Source organism: Parambassis ranga, chromosome 14, assembly GCF_900634625.1.
Source record: "Parambassis ranga chromosome 14, fParRan2.1, whole genome shotgun sequence".
NCBI classification, from domain to species: domain Eukaryota; kingdom Metazoa; phylum Chordata; class Actinopteri; family Ambassidae; genus Parambassis; species Parambassis ranga.
Genome location: NC_041034.1, coordinates 20,480,455 through 20,501,422, shown reverse-complemented (window position 1 = coordinate 20,501,422; position 20,968 = coordinate 20,480,455). Strand labels below are relative to the sequence as shown.

The 20,968-nt window shown below is 39.8% G+C and overlaps 1 protein-coding gene across 7 annotated transcripts; it reads right to left on the bottom strand.

Annotated features, from left to right (window-relative positions):
* Positions 1-534: 534 nt before the first annotated feature.
* On the bottom strand, positions 535-16,849 carry bbx (BBX high mobility group box domain containing). Of its 7 annotated transcripts, XM_028421784.1 has the most exons (17): positions 16,761-16,771; positions 15,329-15,391; positions 13,938-14,014; positions 10,354-10,525; positions 10,003-10,260; positions 9,637-9,838; positions 9,492-9,559; positions 9,238-9,312; positions 8,940-9,020; positions 7,756-7,851; positions 6,282-7,125; positions 6,077-6,209; positions 5,477-5,628; positions 5,193-5,282; positions 4,573-4,770; positions 4,155-4,347; positions 535-4,043 (listed from the first exon to the last, which is right to left on the bottom strand). In XM_028421784.1, exons 4-17 carry the CDS (start codon positions 10,510-10,512, stop codon positions 3,965-3,967), a joined length of 2,628 nt encoding a protein of 875 aa, XP_028277585.1. In that variant the 5' UTR covers positions 10,513-10,525; positions 13,938-14,014; positions 15,329-15,391; positions 16,761-16,771; the 3' UTR covers positions 535-3,964. The 7 variants fall into 7 exon arrangements, with proteins under 7 accessions (XP_028277585.1, XP_028277586.1, XP_028277588.1 ...); XM_028421785.1 differs by lacking the exon at positions 15,329-15,391 and having other exon boundaries at positions 16,733-16,849; XM_028421787.1 differs by lacking the exon at positions 15,329-15,391 and having other exon boundaries at positions 16,761-16,837.
* Positions 16,850-20,968: the final 4,119 nt, after the last annotated feature.

Genomic DNA, 20,968 nt, shown 5'->3' with positions numbered 1-20,968 from the left:
ATAGTCATACAATCTATAGAAATATATGGTAGATGCAATATTGTTTATAGAGGGACTAAAGAAATACACAACAGACTCTTTTCACACAGATACACAGATGTAATAGATGTTATTTTAATAGGTGTTCAAGAAGTAATAGTTGTGTCAGCAGAAGGTGAAAAAGGAATAATAGTTGCATCAGCAAACAGTGTTATGACATAGGACTTGGGTGAAGTAGGGGGCTGGGTGGCTGAGGGATCCCACCCGTAGTTAGGGTTCCAGTAAGGCAAGGCTGCATTTAACAACTGGGCTTGAACAATCAAAAATACATGTGTGCCATGATGATTACTAGTAACATAAATAAGAAAAAGCACATGATGTACAACCTATCAGAGAAGAGAGACTTTAAAGATCTGGCATCGCAAAAAACAAAACAACAAACAAATCAAAAAGAAAAAGAAGCCATGATCTACATTCCAGTAAAGGGTAGATAATCTTATACATGTTCATGTATAAACGGATGCATATTCAGTTGTCTATTTCATTGTTTTTTTATTTTTATTTAATTAAACCTAATAAAAGGAATAGTAATAAATAAGTTGACTCAAGCATTCAATTGCGCTATCTGATTGCAGGAGTGTCCCTGTTTTTAAAAACTGTCCTGAACAGACTTTCACTTTTACTGCAAGGAAAAAGAAGTAGCAAACCAGGGAAAGATATTGTCCCACATAATGCAAGAATCTCTCAGTTATCAGTCACATGGTACACAGCAGAGCAGCTATCCCATCATGAGAACCATTGGTTGTAACAAACTATGCACCTAAGGAACAGTATACCATCATAGCATACATACAGTACAATCAAGACTGAATTAGAAAAATACAGGTACAAAATGATTACATTCAAGAAGACAGTACTAGCACAAAAGGGTATTATAGTAATTTAGATAACTAATATAGGAATTTCAACATTATAGAAGCATTTCTAGATAGAAAAAGTGAGGGGATGGTGAAATGACAGAATTATGGCTGTTCTGTAGATGTGTATTTTTGTCTGGCTCCTCTTAAATATAGAATAGCTAAAATGCATAATTTCCATAGAGTGGGTAAAAATTATAGATTTTCTTCAAAGACCATGATTATTTTGGTTTGGGTCATAAGGTGCAAATACTGTATATTAAAAGAGGCATTAAGTGGTGCCCTTTTGTTACACTTCATTCCAACTCTGGGTCCAAACACCGAGAAGATCCCATTAGATACACAGGATGAATTGTGCTGATATTGTTACCTGAAGTTTTTAACACCTACAAAAATCCAGTGCAACTGTGATGCCAGCTTTCTTTTATTCCCAACAGGATTTACACTTGAATATATACCTTTCCCTTTCTTTGGCAAATGTCAATAAACTCTCTGCTTAAAAGCAAATATATCTCTATTTGGGGGAAGACAATTTCTTTGTCTACTCTCATGTCCACCAGTGGAAGAACTATACAGTTTACTGCTTGGATGATGGCATCCGTAATGTAACTTTCCTTTCTATCTGAAAAAATACATATATATATATATATATATATGGATTATAATTAGGATTATCGTAAAGCATACTGTGGTTTCCTTACGCTTAACTGGGAAACATGCAATTACTTTTAGAATTTAAGCACAAATTTAGAGGAATCATATTTTTTGCATGTACAGCACTATTTCCACACAAGGGCCTACATATGGAAACATTATTACTAAGTAACAATGCATTGACTTAAGAAAATATTCTATTTAAAGATGCATGAGCTCTTTAAGACCCATTTGTTGCTAACTTGTACATCCTGTCGTTGAGGTTTAGAAAGCAGTCTTGACACATTTAAACACTTATCCATAAAACGGCGATGCAGTTGTAATCACATATACACCTCCAGAGGTGAAAAGATCAGCTCGTTGTTTAAAGATGGTGCAACCGTTCACAGTGCCGACTGGCTTACCAGGTAAGCACAGATGCATTCATCATCTCTGAGCTTGATCTTTTTGACAACAGTCTTAATCCAGTAAACTTGACCTCAGGAAAAAAACATTGAAATTAATACAGGACCTAGTTAAAGGACATCATGAATGCACACACTTGAAAAGAAGATTAAGAAATATACAGCAAACAGCTATAAAAGTTATACAGTAAATGTGGATGAATCTAAGATGTGATAAATGAAGTACTGGTCTACAAAGAGGGGCAAAGGGCTGCTGGTAATAGAAGGTGAGAGGTTTTACTGGAGAAACTGCACAGTTCTTAGTTAGCATGTGGCAGCAGCTTGTACAGGTTCCACCAGCTCCTGGGAAGACAACAAACCTGCAGCTTAACAGCAACCTTCTGTATTTCAACAGCTGATAAACTATAAAGACTGAGGAATGGAGTGGAATGATTTGACAAAAAAAATAAAATAAAATAAAATAAAAATAAAATAAAAGCCTATTTCTACAAATCAAACTATTGACCACAGGTCACCTCTGAGTAGACCAATACTTGGGAATAAATCTCAAAAGGCCAATAGGAAACAAAGGGGGAGTTACTACACGCCTTATCTCCATTTGCTCTAAGCATAACCAGAGCACAGCACTGTCTGATTGTGACACATTTGCTTCTAAAATATTTTCTGCATTGTTTTTGACCAATTTGCTCATTTAATGAGACAAAAAATAATCCAGATGTGTTGTAGCTGGCTTTAGCCAAGTCCTGAGATGCTACTGAGACGCAGCATGGTGCCAGAACACTGTGACTGGTGGAGACGAGGCATTTCCTTACCGTTCCATGATTAACTCAAACATCAGCTATAGATTAGTGCAGTTTTTATGGAATAAACTTGAAAGAAGTCGCACACAAGGAATGAATCTTTCTAATTGCTACGCAAACTGCAATAAGATCAAGTATTAACAAAAACTGCATTTCACTATTTAAAACTTCAAAAAACTGACTTTGGGACTGTGATGGCATTAAGCAAGAAGCTAAGTTGAGGGCTTTGTGGTGACAAAGAGGGCATGGGCGGGAAGGTTAAGGCTATATTTGAATCACAAACATCCCCAGCACAAGAAGCAGTACGTAAGCAGACTGACTGCTCACAGAGACACTGTGAACCTACTACAAAAAGATAAACAGGACAAATATCCTCAGCTAGAATTAACTTTAGGTCAAATGCAAGAATATGCACAGGTCTACTCGTCAGATTCAGTCTAAGATTATTAATAGCCACCGTTTACTGTTAGCAACAGCAGTAGCGTCTTCTTAACATACATATGAAAAACTCAACCATGACGTCTTCATAGTTTAAGTACACCACATTAGTGTACCACAGGGAAACACTAAGCAAGTTATTGGTAATGAAAGTTTATCCATCGTGATAATTTACCCTGGTTAAAGTCATTTTGGGTTGAAGCTGGAAGGAACGCAAGGAACACAAGCTATTCAAACACAGAGGTACCAGAGGCAGCAGGAACTCAGCAGGTGTGTGTGAGGTAAAAAGGTGACAGAAAGCTGTTTGTCTATAAAACAAATGCAGTGTTGGGTTTTCCCTACCTAAAATGCTATTTTATCAATTGCGAGACTTGACCTTAAAATGGCCTCTATATGACAAAACTGTGCACAATAAACCCATTACATCCATCTCTATAAGGGAAGCCATGCACTGGGGGACAGCTTGGTTCTTCCACAGGCCCTAATGGAGCATCTAAGGGGAGTGAGGTCTTAAGAAAGGCACCCCCCTCGAACCAAAGGAAGGCTTCAGGGAAAACACTGAGATAATAAGGACCAGGGAGGAAGAGGAGGAGGAGAGGGTCTATGTCTCCCCACCATGAATCCCAGCTCAAGCAAATTCACCCACGAGAGGGAAGGTGGAGTCTGCTCAAAGTCCTGATCAAGACCCCCCGTGGCGTGGAGTTCCCACTGAGGAAAGTAAAGCTCCACTGCCAATGTCTATGTTTTCACTTTCCATAGCAGCAGTAGAGTTTCACTGATCAGCACAGGAGATGAGAACTGGAGTCTGAGTGAGCTCTTTCTTCTGACTCTCAGCTAAACCTCTCTGGCCTCTGAAACAAGACATCAGAGAAGAGTTTTACATCAGAATTTCACATCAGGTAAAAATTATTTTAGCATATACTACAGCCACATAATGTGCTCCTTAGTGTTACGGGGTCTACCTGTGAACATTTTCCATGGCTGCTACTTCAGCGAGGGCTGCCAAACTGAAGAATGCAGGTAGCTCTTGTGGTACGGTGCTCCTCTCTGCCTCCTCAGATCTGGGAGTACTGTAGCACCCTTTTTCATTGCATAAATTCTGTTGGGGAAATGGCTTCTTATCCTGTTCCTGGTTCAGGTCCCTAATTTTTTCCTCTGTAGCCAAAAAAAAAAACACAAACACAAATCTCAGAAGCACTGTAAATATTCTGTTATCATTTGATTTCCCATCACATTTATGAAAGTATCAACAACATATAAAATGTTGAAACTGAGTATACTACAGGCAAAGAGCTTACACAGCATCCTGTAAAATGGATGTGATGGGATATCCCTTGTTCCCACACAGACTCATCAATTTATTAATCCTTCATCACTCACCCTCGGCTGGAGACACACTGCCATCAGCTGTGCGCACCAAGTGTGTGATCTTGGTCTTCCTAGCCTTCCTCTTCTGGCTACCAACTAGCATCTCCATGCTAGTGGTGCCCTGGACATCTGGGCACATTATGGCAATGGGGGCACATGATTTGGCTTTTGAAGCTGAATCCAGCATGGTGGAATCCGTCTGTACCACTGCTGTGGAAAAACAGAAACACCAGATAGATTTCAGTCATGTGACTATATACATCAGAAAATGGAAGGCACAAAGGCATCAGCATCATATTCATCTGTTCAGTATCACTATCACTTTAACAGACACTGGTCACTGTGCTTGGCATCAGCAGTTAAATCTTAATGGATCTTCCTTTTGAATACACATGTTTTTCTTTAGTATAAAAAGTGCAAGTAGACACTAGGAGTGATGTTCAGCCATCACAGACTTCACTCTGTCACATAGCCATATACGCCTTACTACAAAATAATGGCATGTTTTATAAAGTAAAAGGTTCTTTCATAGTACGGTAACATTTGAATAGATCATTTTAAGAGATTAGATTGAGATGGTAACGGTTAAGAACACGGCTACATAATGCACAGACATCAAGATTCTAGTTCACCTTTGTCCACTGCACCTGGCTTCTCCTTTTTGTGTTTGTGCTTCCTAACAATCTTGTGGAATGAAGTCTTTTTCTGAGATGGAGATGGTCCTGATATAGCAAAAAAACAAAGAAAAAAGAGCATGGAAATGCTATGTTATGGAGGCAAAATGTTTTACAAAGAAAAGGTCTGCGCATGTAAACGTGAAAAACAGAACTTAACATCAAACAGAGCATGGATGAGATGAGGAGATATTTAACAGTCATAGTGTTGATTCAGTGGAGTATTTAATATTTGTTTTTACCTTTTCCAACTTTTGAGGCATCCTCTGCGACAGTGGGACTGTCCATCTTCTTTTTCTTTGCCACAGTAGTGCCCTTCTTATCAAATGTCATTGGGCTATACTGTGGCAGACTGTTAAACTTCTTTTCAAACTCCTCCTCCAGTTTCCCTAGGCTGACAAATGAAGTTCACAGTTTTACATGATTGATTATATGATCAATGAATCAACCTAACTTTAAACACACAGCTGTCCATCTGTAAATACAAACAAATCAAATCGGAACGTTGTTATTCTACATGTCATGTCTTCCTGTTTTTGACTGATCTAGAGGCTTTCTACAGGTGTGCTGCAGGGTAAATGTGCTCTACCTATGGGCTATGTGCTCTCTATGGGAATATTTTCTGCTAAATAAATGCTGGCAAAATCAAAGATGTAAATGTAAACTCACACTTAAAAAAACATGGCTATTGGATGAGGGACTCAAATGAAAAATATACTGTATTTATATATATATATTCAATTTGTGTAAACGGGATTACATGAAAAAAACCTGAGGGACAAGCTATAAGCTAAAACAGCACAATATTGTTATTGTGGGAAATAGTACAAGATGCATCTCACCCCTGTGAAGATTCATCTTTGGACTTGGACTTTTTCAGCTTCTTGGGGTTATTAGGTCCCATCTGTGCAACTGTCCAGCTGTCATCACTCCAGTTAGCATCATGATCAGAAGTACGGAAAGCACCTCTTTTACCTACAAACAAATATACATCAGTCAGACAACTGAGAACCACCGACAGAATGTAAACAGTGTCCTCTTGCATACCTCGGTCAATATTGGCTCTCAGTGAAGTTAGCATTCCCTCAGATACTAGAGTTTTATACAAGGCGCCTTTACAACTCCGCTCTGATTTTCTGGAGCCAGGGTTGGACTCACAGGATGGATCACCTGACCTCTCCTTCCCCTTGTCCTCCTCTTTGAGCTTAGCAGGTGAATGGCTGGAGGGAGAGTGATGTGGTTCAGCCATGCACCCTTGGAGGTCTGTGCTTTCTATATTTGCTTCTTCTTCTTCTTTTTGGGGGCTAACGTCAGCATTTTCTATCTTCATCTCCACCTCTGAAGAGGTGTACTGCCCACATTGCCTGCTGCTGTCATCCAACTCCCGTATATTCTCTTTAATAAATGTCTTGGTTTTAGGTTTGCTTTTCTTTTTGGGCAAACCAGAGTTTCCAACAATAAGAGTGCTAGGGATCTTTTTTGTGGGCTTCCCTTCTGTGTCTATCCAGGCACCCTTGGCCACCGCCTCAATTGTACTGCAGACACTGTCTTCATTTGATTCAGCATGGTTACACTTGACTATCTTCTTTTCTGAACAAAGGACCTCATCATCTTCATTTGGCCTGGCCACATCTTTTTTCTTGCTCTTTTTGACACGTGCATTTTGGCTGCTAAATTGTGTGACAATGGCATCAGTGGAGGTAGAAGTGACAGAGGAGGGTGAAGGTAGGAGGGCTGACGTGTGAGAGGAGGAAGGACAGGGGTCAGCGTCTGCTTTCTCCTCTTTGATCTCTGGCTTGATGGTAGTTTGCTGCAGAGATTCTGTGGAGGAGCTGTCCTCTGACTGTGACACAGCTGTGTCCATTTTTCCAGCTTCAGATGCTAAACACATCTTATGAAACACAACAAACAAATTAATGTTAAACTGATGAATATTCAACACTGAACTAATGAACATTCTCTGACGAGGCAGCATGGGATTAGAATACTACAGTGACAGACTCCCTCTTGTCATTCTTTTTTGGTGTTTCTATTGTGTGTGTGTGTGTGTTTTATGGTAACGTGTGCATCTGGCCACCATGAACACTGAGATCATATTAAAAAAAACAAAAAAACAATGATAAACTTAGCCCACTACAAGCTAATGGCAGCAACAAGCCAATCACAGAGTTAAAAAAGAGCTTGTGTAATAAGTGTTCTGACAACTTAAACTCTATGTAGTGAAGGAATTTAAAAAAAAAAAAAGAGTTTTTGAGGAACATTATGTCACTTATAGCATGTTTTGTGATGTTTCAGTGACCCTTGCCCACCAATTTCAATAACTTTGAATGAAGGTTGTTCCAAAATTTGAATTCTGCCAAGCCATACTTGATACCACATTTAAATGTATAATTTTACTGTTAGGTGACTGAAGAATTAACAGTATATCAATAAAATTATATCAGAATCCCCTAAACTGAAAGATTAGCAAATTAAGACTCTCTAGTTATTAAATGCATGCACTACATGAGAACCGTCTTACCTCAGCAAGCTGGAAGAGAGCAGACTGTCTGCATGGTCTCCCTTCAGGTGCCACAGACAGCGATGACTGTGAACCTACAGTCTCATTTTCTGTCACCTGTATATGAGATCACACAGCTTAGCTTTCTTGCACATGCTTACACTATCCAGCAACATTGGTGCTACTATTGACAACAAATATGTTATTTTGGTAAAAAAATAAATTCTGTTCAGTCTCTTAGCTAAACCTAGCCATCCTGTGGCGTGTATTATTCATTTGTTGACTTTACAAAGCCTGAAAAGCAGTCACAAAACAGTGTTTATCAACTCAGTATATCATCCCAGTATCACAGCTTCCTCAACAGGGCTTTACCAGATCTTACTATAGTTACACTTTTTTATTTCATTAAACCTTATTCTTTCAGCTGCCGTGCCTACTGTATGAAACAATTAAAACAGTATTTCAACAGGCTTATTTTTTATGTCTCACAACAACTAGAAGAATCAAGCAATTTAATCAGTCTTTTATATGAGATGATACAAGATAACTAGCTAAAAATAGGTGGTTCCCTCACTTGAAATAAACTCTTTAAATGCTTATCAATACAGTGCTGCAAAGTTAGTAAATGATGACGGTAGAATTTTTCCTTCTCAATATAACATAACCTGCACAACGTTGTCACTGATGACCATGCTATACTGCTATAGCAGGAATGAATAGAAATCAATACAACAATATTGAAGTCTTTTACTCCTCAGACATCTGAATTGCCAAATGTCTGTGAAGGTCACTTACAAACAGGTCTCTTAGGATGCATGGATCAAAACAAGATGCAGGATGACTCACAAGTAACAAGGTAAACAGCCGTGTTTTTCTTTTCTCTTGCATGCAGCCATGCAGCCAGCTGTGACTACTAATCCACCCTTTGTCAATCTCCTTCCAATCTCTATATTGTAAACAAATATATGTAGACTTGAATGCTTACTGGTATCACTAATCTTAAGTCAGCCGATTTCAGAACTTAGCATGCTAAAAGCAGGGCAGCGTCGGGCCTAAAATTTGTGGTAAAAGTGTTAGCATCACCCCTATAAGGATTTATATTTACACTGCGTTTATCTAAACATGCAAAATTGATGATCATTTATTTTATTTTCTGTGAGAGCCTATATTTAAAATCTAGCTTTGGGGTGTAAACAACTCGGTACCTCTGCTGCTGGGGAAAGGGGAGCCTGGACCCTGCTTTCAGTAATGGCAGGCACTCTGTTTGGTATTGTCCCAGACAACATCTGTAGATTAAAAGGTATAAAAGCAGGTCAGTCATGAGGTCAGTAAAGTAACACATATGTTTTATGTGTGATCAGCCACAAGTCAAAATGTCAATCTCGAGGAAATTATCTAAAATGAATCATGAAGTTTGTTTGTTTATCAAAAACAACAAACAAACTTATACAACCCGATTTTGACAAAGTATTTGATCTCCAGTATACTGAGGATGTACAGTACCTCTTCCTTATCCTCTGGGAAGGAGGTCCCCTCACTGGCTGTGTCAGGTAAACTAGGTTTAGTGCTTGAAGGGATCTAAATAAGTAAACAATCAAATGTTAGTTCGTCCATTAAATAATAAAAAATAAATAGAATCATGATGTAAAAACAAATGTAAATGTAAATACAATGGATGATGAACATTTGAGGCCACCTAATGGATAATGTGTGCATTGCAAAGATGCAACCAGAGGTGGCCTCTGACGATGACCTACCTCTCTGTTTGTGAGGGCATGTTCCCCAGCTAACAGCAGCATGCTAAGGCCTCCCATTTTCGTAGGATCTGACGATGATTGACATAAGTTACAAAAACAATCCCAATCCTGTTACATCAGAGTTATGACATCTTACATTACACACCTGCCATGGCAAAGTTTAACTGTGGCATGCTGTCAGTTTTGGGCACTTTTTTGGCAGTGGAGTCCTTGGATGAGTTGCAAGAGAAGGACCAAACTTTTTTGCGGGGATTGCTGACCAGCTGACAGGAAGGGCTCTTAACTGGTTTGCTGGTGGTAGGACACCACTTGTAGCCCGGGTTAGCCTTCATAAAGGCGTCCTTGTACTGGAAGGAAACACACTTGGTTTGATTACAAGCAAAACCTTTTGTTACAAAGCACCTAAGTATTATCTGTGGAGGTGAGGTTTGATTTTAACAATGAAATCTCTCTTGCTCTCAATGTAACCGACAGAAGAAGATCAGAGTATAGAAACACAGAGCAGTCTCACCTCCTTGGCCATGTCAGTGTATTTCTGCTTTTCTTTGGGCTCCAGCACAGCCCACCAGTCAGCTAGGATCTTGGTAGCCCCTCGGTTGTCCAGGCGAGGGTGTTCCTGCCGCACTAGGGAACGGTGACGTTTGCAAAAAAGCAGGAAGGCATTCATTGGTCGGCGTGCCCGCTGCTCATTTGAATCCTCCTCCACCTCCGCTGTAGTGCTTCCACACTGCACCTGTGAATCCCGCTCCTGACTGCACAGCACTGACTGCTAAAAAAACAATTTCCAAAATTTTCCATCCCTTTAATGTGATCAACTGGCAGATTACTTGTTCAGTTCATAGACAGCACCAACCAAACTTACCTTCTCCAGCTCCTCCTCATCTTCTTCTTCCTCCTCCTCAGAGAAATCCAGAGCCTTCTTGGATAGAAGTGGGTGCCACTGCAGACATTTGCGTTTGGGACGTTTGCCGGTGACCTCCCCAGCAACAGGTAGTTCCTTGCCCCTTCCTTCACCCTTCATGGTACTACCGCACCTAAAAACAAACCAATAAAAACGACGGTTTGGGCACACTGTGGGACTATACCTGAAAGTTTGCTGCAGCCATAACAATGATGTACGTAAGGTTTTCCAACTGACATATTGTTAACCCTATTTACTGGCCAGTTTTACTTTAACAAATAATTATAAAGGTCATACTTGTGTACAAAATGATTACATAAGTTTTACTTATTACTGTTAGGAACATTTTTTCTTTGACATAACCTGGGCTCAATTTAAAGCCAAAGGTGTCTTTAAAGCTCTGAATTGTCCCTTGTGTCTATTTTTTGGTTTAATTTAATTAATTTAATTGCAGGTGCAGCAAGGAAAGAAGCCAAGTCATCCCCCAACTGACTATCATTTCATTAGACCTTATTTATTATGGTAATGTTCCTGCCTTGGAGAATCATCCCTAAAGCAAAAAAGCAATGGTATGTTGGTTTATGAATGGCAGACACAGTGCTGAGTTAGACACCGACTTAGAAATATATTTTAGTAAAATAGTTTTGAATATCCAGTGCCACTGAGCGAGTTAAAAGAAGAACTCAAAGCAGGTTTGTGTAAATCTTTAGCATGTCAACAAATTACAAAAGATGCAGCCACACTAATACATAAAGATACACCATTGTACTTTATATACTTTATATATATACTTTATATGTCGTGCCGTCCTTGTGTTTAGGCTTTGATACTTTAGTTTAATCATTTTTGTATACATTTTAACACAACATACCTAAATATATTAAAACAACACATGTTTTGTGTACTAAGCTAACTACAATACAGTTGGTGCTGGGACTACTTGCTGTTTTTTAAGAGCTTTTGGGCCAATGAAAGGTTAACACAAATTTGTTTGCACATGACATTTTAATATTTAAAAAAAAAATCTTGCATGCTTTCTCTGAAATTAAGTGATGAAGATGTGATTGAACACTTTTATTTGGCCACTGACTGATCAGCAGGTTCTCTTCATGGACCCCTTTGTACTTTGTTACATTGATCATTTCCACAATTCTGACCACTCTCCTTTGGCCCATAACACTGTCAGAATAAAAAAACTAACTTTAGCCGGACAATGAGCAGTGACTAGTGTTGGCCACACAGTGCTTTGAGCTCTACAAAGAGCAGCAACAGCCTCAGAATTTAGTCTCATCATTCAGAAAACTATTTGATGCTCTCATAGTCATTGGAAAGCAATTTCCCAAACTTCAAGTGGGCTGTCATTGGCCTTTTACTGAGAGGTAACTTCTGGTACAGTAACTGTTGAATTCTCGGTGGCCTTTCTTTCTCAGTTATTCTGTTATCTAGTACTAATGGTTCCAGACTTACTCCATTTGAAAATTATTTCAGTAACTCTGTCCAAAGCTTAAAGGTACGGTAGGAGATTTTGAAAGTAAACAAACGCTCCTTTCTCTCTGAGATCACCCCGAAGCCACGCCTCCCAACCAGTCTGTGACTTCGGCCATCATGCACGTACCTCTCTGGTGTGCGCAGAGCAGGAAGAGAGTGACAACCAGCCAACTCTACGCGCAGGTGCTCCTCGTAGGATTGGCTGATGTTTTTAGCGTTTTATAGCTTCCACAGATGATTCATATTCTTCGTTTCAAAGCGAAACTGCCGAACTAATCGGTTGCTATCGGATTGTAAAGAGAAGTTACACTCATTTAACAAAAAGTGCATCAGAAGGAAATCTCCTACCCTACCTTTGATGAATGGCTGTATACCCTGCACTTAATCTATTTCATGCAAGATGTGAATTACACTGTCTTTCAAGCATACAAAGGACCCGAAAGGCTTTTTTCTAGGATGCAGAACTTTAAATATATAGAAATGTTAGATTTGTGTTATAGTTCTGTATCCTGCTCTTATGTATATATTATTGGTAGTTTACTTTATAATGTATATAGATTTTATTTGATTATAATTATTTTATTACTTGCTTCTGTATCGGTGCACGGCCACAGACCTGCGTTGTATGTCAATGAACAGCCCCCCCCTTCATTGTGGGACAAACAAAGGTTTTCTTAATCTTAATCTTAGTTTTATGTAATGAAGATTCTTGGGTATTAAGAGCAACTTATCAATTAAAAATGACATCTAAAATTACATTGTTCTAAACACTTGGATTTTTTGGTGAAATAAAGCATTAAAGATGATGTGGCTTTGGGCGCCACCTAGTTGAAACCTTCTGAGAATCCACAATTTCTGGAGTATGACTGTGAATCTTCCCTGACAAACTCCCTATAGTATGTGTCACCATTACTAATACACAATAAGACCATTTTTTTCTTTTTATAAATCATGACTATGGTTCATGGCGGCGTGTGGTTCCAGTCATAATACTTAAGTACAAAGTATTAGTTAAGATTTAAGCCCTGCTCTTTGGTTGGTGGTTTCTCATTGGTTCTTTCCGAGCCCTGCCCTGATAGATTGTTTTGCAGCCCTGTTCTTATTGATGGTTTTGTATGCCTGTTCTGATCGGTTGTTTTGTAGTTCTAATTTGATTAGTTGTTGCTCAAATTGGTAATTTACTAGTCCTGCTGCCTCTAAATTTTTATTATAAGAACACAACAGGAAAAACTATTTGTATGTGTATCATGTACAACTGTACAAACACTGTGTCCATATGAGCTCTACAGCAGAACACAGTCAACCTGAGTTTTCATTTCACTGACAGATGAGAGTAACAAATACCACGTAATATGCATTGTGTTGCAGTAATCAGGGAGTTGTACAAATGCACATTTGTTGCAACATTATAACTCATTATTTAGGGAATTAAATTTGGATTTTATAATAAAATGGCAGAACAAAGAGTAAAAATCCATAAACAATAACTTAAATTTCACCTCATTCTTGTTTCAAGACAAGCTCCTGTCACTTTGCATCGATTAAATTTAAAGCATCTCTATCTATGACTGTCACACAATTAATGATTTGACCAAAAAAATGTGTCATCAGGCTTCACATCGAAAAATACAGCATTGCATTGTTAAGCAGTACCCAACAACTCCTGTGTAGTGACACAATTAGAAACAAAACACAAAGCAGGAATTACAATCTATTAGTATGTAAGTATGAACTCACATGTGTTCCATTAAATACAGAGTATGTGTATAATAACTTAAACTATAATAATATATACTGCAGCCTCTCACCTTATAGACTGCCTTCTACTTGTATATTGAAATATTTGAGATGCAGCACAAAGTAGAATTAATAAAGATCAACAATTAAACATCTCTACATATTTTCATGTATTGGATTTTTATTTGCACTTCTTGTGGATGTCTATCCTAATCATGATAAATGGAATTAGTAATCAATGAATGAATGATTGAATGACTGTACTCAGGACAACGTCAGCGTGTGTGCATGGAAGTCGAGTGGAAAACAAGGATACTTACTGCCGGAAAAACTATGGAAATGCTGTATGAGTGATGGAGATGAACTGCCACTGTCTTTGTCATGCAATGACGATGACCTATAAAATACAAGACACCGCTCTTCAGACATGCGTTACACTGTCATCTCTGCACATTGTGTTACAACAAGAAAGGTGTGTGCAAAACAACTTTAATAGAGCGTCCGTGAGTTGCATCGTATAGTACGAGACCTCATCAGCTTCAAAGTACGGTGGGACATTTTGTCTGATCTGATAACTGATCACTTCAATCGCGCAGTCGATCCGCCCTTGTAGCCAAAACCAAAACATGTAGGCCGAAACCCTGCGACCACTGGATGCATTCCACCAACATTAACCAGCCCAGATGAAGCAGGCACTGTTGCGGTGTCTATCAAGCTGCGCAGAGGTTTGGTTGTGTTCTCAGGTGAAACTGCTGATGCCCGATCGGACTGCATGTCTTGGGAGTGAAGTCTCGAGCTACACTATCGAGCTCGACGCGCACAATAACAGCACAAAATGTGTGAGCTACGCGAATAAACGACTCACTCACCAACACAGCGTGTCCCTACCTCCAAGCACACATTTTCATCTCCGTGCAAAATGTCGATCTGAGCTCTGACAAGACAGACAAGCCGAATGAGAGTCCATCTTGCTTTGGTTTGGAGGAGAAAACCCAAGTACAGTACAGTAGTGGGGATATTTCACTCCTGTCAAACTCCCCGATGACACTGTCGCCGAAATGTCTCCGGGTCCGAGGAAAAAACATCCACAATGGTTAATTAAAGTGGGGATTTTCTGTGCAGGCACATGCATCTGTGGGCAGTGTTTTGCAGAGCAGTAGCTCCATTTCCTAGCTGTGTTACTAGGAATAAAAGTAGCTAGTTAGCTTGCTAGCTCTACAGCCTGCTAACTGGACGTGTCACGGTTTTAACATGCAATGGTTTCCAAATCAGTATAAGCTCGTCGACCCGCTGCTGGCAGCAGCCGGTAACTAAACTGTGGTTAAAACACTTCTTTGTGCTGCTGGAGTGTTCGCTGACATACAACGCAGGTCTGAGGCTGTTTGATGCGGAGAGGAAGAGGGGGCAAGTCATAGCTCACTGAGGAACAGTTGCTTTGCCGTTTATTTCATACGGCGTTCCACACAGGGCTGAAGGATCCTCAGCGACGCTGTCACGAATGTCTCTCCGACAGCGGTTATCAATGAAATGTCGATGTTAAACCAACTAATACAGAATGGAAAGTCGGCAGGCGGACATCATGTCCAGCGATAATAACAATTTTTCAGAGTGACTGACTGAGAGGCTGGCAAAACAGCGACCGGGTTCTAACGTTACATCGATAAAAGCACAAGTTCTCTGTCATGAACGCTCCCTTAATGTCTGAACATACCTCTAATATCCTGCTCAAGAACCGAGGGGGTCCTCTCATCATCGGTGCTGTCCACCTTTTTAACTTATTGACACATCATAACAGTTCAGCACTGGCTGAGCTAACGCAGCCTGCGGCAAGCCCGCCCCGCTGAGGCGCGCGCTCACAGGAAGGGCTTTTCACAATAAAAGCGCTGCCATTTAAAGTTTAGGTAGACCAGACATGTTCTAGACTGCAGCCAGGAACACATTGAGGCACACAGACCACTGACAATCTGCTGATGATGGGTAAAACACAGCTTGTTTTATTTTGCAGCAGTATCTCAGGGGCCCTCAAGTCAAATCCTTTAAATAAAACTTTAGTGACAACCACCCGGAGAAGGAATCGTTTTAAATATGTGTAAAGCCAATACATATAGCCTACATTTTGACAATACTAAAAGCTACGAATAGCATACAAATAAACAGGAAGTTAAATAGTAAAATAACAAAAAAAATCATAGATAATATAGATAGACGATATTATATATGTTGCACACTATTGTGTACACATAGACTGGTATATACCCTTATACAAGCTGCTGGAACTTGTGCCACCACATTTAGGACTGTCTATGAAATTCACTATAGACCACATTATAGACAGCAGCCTGGGACACCTGGCAGTCCTTGGTTCATCATAAATGGAGCAGTTTTGCACCCAGTATATAAAAAGCCAAATAATCAAAACTAGAGTTCCACATCTTTGGGGTGAGCACATGTTTAATTTGAGCTCTCTGCAAAATTATCATTAATTAGTCATTATTGCTCTGACTGTAGTGTATCTGAAATGTATCTGATAGGAAAATTATTAAATATTATAAAATACAATTCACATGAAATCATGTATTTATTAATTTAAGTCCATACTTTTATTTCCTGATCGGACCGGAAGTGGTGTTCTATATTCTGTACAGTTTTACAGTGGTAACGAAACGCAGCACTTAACCAGATGATGAATGTTACTGTCGGAGAAGGCGACCTATTAAACGACCTCAACCTACGAAAATAACACCATTATGCGTTCATCCTGACACAAATACACACTTGTTCAGTCACATAATGTGATAGAAATCACTTTCGTTTTCATCGATGTGGGAGAAAATTCTCATCTCAGCTATATCCCTCCCCTCCCCCGGTTTGCAAAGTGCTCACACTGGCCTGGCCTTGCTAACACATCCCTGACTTAACTTTTATCTGCAGCGCTGTCCGCCTGTCAAAGGTCACCGAAGAGGTGCAGGCTACACCACAAAGGCTCGATAACGACTGTTACAGTCTGTTTCAGCGGAGTAACTACTTGTTCTAAGCTTCCTGGGTGTTTGTGCGCGTGATAACTGACACATCTGTACAGATCTGGTTTCCCCGCCAGCGGTTTACCCGCTCCTACCTGTCTGGAGCAGGACGCCGACACTTACTCGTCTCGATCTTCTTAAACGGCTTCAGATGAGAAAAATATCAACAGTTTTGCAGCATACTGTACACACTGGATCAGCCCACCCCACCATGCAATGCTGCGTGTGAGTGGACGCTCCTTTTGATGGACAGTTTGACTGCACCAATCAGAGGCGTTCTTACGCTGTAGTGATATGGAGATCAGTGTGAAGTCCTCAAATTTAATGTTCCAGGACACGTGTGGCAAAAAGCGGGGCTTAAAACAATCATCCTACAAACAAAGCACACACCTATTCAAAAAGTAGAATATTTGTTACATGGTACCAGTTCTGTGAGTTAGACAGCCTACCTCTGCTCCAAGCCCTGAGCAGCTCACTTGATGATTGATTGTATCACCAGCCCCACAGCCAATGGTCTCATATATAGGGACAATCCCCCTCAGGCTACACAATGGCAGGGCTTTGATTTGTTGATTTATTAAATACAACATCATATACAGTTACTGACACAAATGTTTGTTTTGTATAAGCTAGGTATACTACAGCTAAAGAATGCTAACACATGTCCTAAATATACTCATTTTATGTAGGAGGTCTTTATTATTTTACCTTGTTCAGAGAAATGATTTCCTAAAGCTTAAAGTAACAAGGTCAACATTTTGCCTTACCCTGATGCTGATATAACCCCACTTCCAAAAAACACTTTGACGCTATGTAAATTGTAAATCAAAAAACAATGCAATGATTCATAAACTTATATTGTATTGACAAACCAACAACAAACAACATGTTAGATGTTAAAACAGACACATTTTACCATTTCATGGAAGATCTCATTTTGAATTTGATGGCAGCAATGCATCTCAAAAAACGTTGGGACAGGGGCAACAAAAGTCTGCAAAAGTAATAAGCACAATCAAAAACAAACGGAGGAGCATCTGATAATTATTATAATTATGTTAAGTGGCAGCAAGTAAGTAACATGACTGGATATAAAAGGAGAATTTCAGAGAGGCAGAGACTATCAGAGGTAAAGATGGGCAGAGGTTCACCAATCTGTGACAAAATGTTTCTAAAAATCGTGGAAAATTTTCAGAAAATTGTAGGAGAGCCTGTGTGCAAGAACAAGGTCAAAGGTCAAACCTGATCTTTAGGCCGTTAGGCAGCACTGCATTAAAAACAGATATGATCCTCTGCTGTACATCCCTGCATGGGAGAAGAAGAAGCCATAACTATATATGATCCAGAAATACCGCTGTCTGCTCTGGGCCAAAGCTCATCTACAATGGTCTGAGACAAAATGGAAAACTGTTTATTGGTCATAGTACACAGAACTGTACTATGACTAAACAGGAGGCCAGTTCTTAACCCTGTTAGTCTTTGGTATGTGTGATTATAAAAAAATCTGACCAACACACATACTTATTATTTGTGAACCCCTGCCAAAACTAAGATGCTTTATATTTTTTTGATTTTTGTGAATTCTACACAATACAATGTAAAATCAAGTAAAATCTTGTTAAAGAACGAGATGGAATAAAACACCTGTTAATACACTGTGTGCATAATGTGAGTATTTTGACTATATTATTATATTAATGCATATTTTCCAACTCTTGAATGCTTGTTGGATTCAAGCATCACATGATGTGTATTTGTGGAATGAGGGAGGGTTTGAATGAAGGTTCTTCCAGCTTAACATAGATGCTTCCATGACTGATCTTTCAAACCACCTGTCCTCCCTGTCTAGGATGTGAACATTGTTGTCCTTTGTCTCTGAGGTGGAGGTGAACAGCTGAGTCTTGTCCTGAAGAGGTGGCTCTCCTGTGCTGAGCCCTTCTTCCGTGGAGTGTTGTTTAGTTTCTCCAATGTACAGATCAGAGCATTCCTCACTGCACTGAAGTTTTGCCCCTGGGAGTTTTGTCCTTCAGGTGAACCAGTCTCTGTCTCAGAGTTGTCATAGGTCTGAAATGGAGCGGGATGTCATGGTTGTTGAAGATCCTGCGGAGTGTCTCTGATACTCCTGACACATATGGAATGACAATGTTCCTTCTACGCAGATTGTTGTCCTTCTGCTGTTGTTGGTGGCTGCCATTTTTAAAAGACTCATTCTATAAGCACAGTTACAGGGAACTTGTACTCCTGCTGGGGAAAAGTCTGCAAAGAAGGCCACAATTTTAACCATGACTATGCTCCATTGCATACATTGAAGTCCTCCACTGCAGGGCAAGCTAGTAAATACTTTACTACATAAAAGATGAAAGAATAATGACATAGCCCCTTCCTCGCATGACCTAAACCCTATTGAGTTGTGTTCTTGGTTCTTTCTTAAATGGGAGACTTGCAAGTGAAGGAAACCAGTACAGCTGTTTGGAGCCTGTTAGAAATGTTTATTTGTACATTTTGAGCTGTGTGCTTATTATTCCCATTTTAACAGATGAAACATAATTAAATTTTCCAGTTTTTCAGTTAGTTGCATAATAATTTTGAACACCAATACATTTTACACACATAAATATTCTCCTAAAAAAGCTACAAGCTCACTTTGACTTTTTTAAATATTCAGGTTTGAGGTTTATTAACAGCAGTTAAAAGTAAATACACAACAAAAACAACAAAACAAAAACCCATTATATTATAAACAATTATTGCAGACACACTAGGATATCAAACAAAGAGGAACAACACATTTAAAAGTGTAGCAAACAGAACTGTGAAACACACCACAAGGGCATACAAATGAAGAAACATAAGATAGCATTACACAATCCTGCCAACAGGTGGCAAACAATACATGAACATTAGAAATGTGACAGGAAATGTTGAAGTGAGAGCCGGCACAGAAACATGAAGTTGTTCTGATGAGCCTTTGTAAAAGAGGAAATGTGTTGATGTGCTTGGTTATTTTACACCTTTCATTTGTAGCAGTATACAGCTAACACACTAGCGCCTTTACAAACTGACTGTAGACCCAAAAACATACAGTAGTTATGCTATGCATAACATAGTTAAAATCAGTTATCACTTTTTAGTTAGTCACTTAAAAGTTAGACACATTTTAATGATGTAACAGATTATTTACTTAAAAAAAGACAAAGAAAAGGGATATACAGCAATTTATGTTAGGACATAAATAGATATGTTTACCAGGCTATAGGACTGCATTGACAGGATGGCAGTTGTTCTTAGCTGCAACTGAAGGCAACATTGATGAATACACTGTTATATATCCTGCTGCATAGAAGCCTAAAGCTTTGATAAGGACCAAATATGACTGAACCCACTGCAGCAGCTCTGATTCCAGATGCTGTGGAGTGGACTACGCTCGATTACTCGCTACAAAAATATGAACAGCAACACTGCCCAGATCGGTGGCTTTTTTTTTTTTGTTCTGGTCCGACAACACATCAGCACTTTATTGAAATGGTCAGAGCAGTCTCTGCCTACTGTGTAGACTGGGGTTTGTTGGAGTGCAGGGGGCACTCCTGAGGAGCATTGATGACTGTGTTGGCATCGGCCATCTTGCTTGAAGTGGTCTGCTGGAGCAGCATCACCTTGTCAGCTGACAGGAGGAGACTAAACAGACTATTAAGGAAGGCCAGCTCTGTTTTGGGAGCCACCTTGAGGCTGTGGAGGCGAGGATTCCGGCAAATCTAGAGAAAACCTCCCACCCCATGCAAGCACTGTCCTTGCACAGCTCCTTCAGTGACAGGCTACGCCACCCACGCTGTGTGAGCGTTACCACATGCTCTTCCTTCCTGCTGCTGTCAGACTCTACAATCAGACCTGCTGTCAGTAGACCACACATACACACTTATACATACAGTTGGCCCATACCTCAGGTGGACTGCATCCACCTGCATCCAATCTTCAGCTCATCCCCGTTTGGTTTTAAGGATCTCACTCTCCTCCATTCGTCCCCAGTTCTTCAATAAAACCATTGTGGTAGTATGATCACTGATGGCCTGAACTCTTCTAGATATCTTGTAAACTCATTGTTAACCTACCTTTTTCTCTCAGGAGCCACTCGGTCCTGGTAACGTCCAGCCAGCATTGTTGTCCTCCAGAGCACCTACTGAGATGGTGTTTCCCCAATGTGGGTGTTTTTTGTTATCTTTTGTTAGGGAATGAAACACTTCCTCGAGACCTGCGTTTGGATCTTTTCCTTATTATTCACACAACAGGAGCACCCTTGGCAAATCCCACATAAGCAGTCCTTGGGACAAGGTGGT

Coding starts and splice junctions, on each gene's coding strand:
- bbx (XM_028421785.1), bottom strand. CDS start 10,512: ATGAAGGGTGAAGGAAGGGGCAAGGAACTACCTGTTGCTGGGGAGGTC. Junction 5,629..6,076: donor AAAGATGAATCTTCACAGGG/GTGAGATGCATC, acceptor TTCATTTGTCAG/CCTAGGGAAACTGGAGGAGG. Junction 5,283..5,476: donor TGCCTCAAAAGTTGGAAAAG/GTAAAAACAAAT, acceptor TTGCTATATCAG/GACCATCTCCATCTCAGAAA.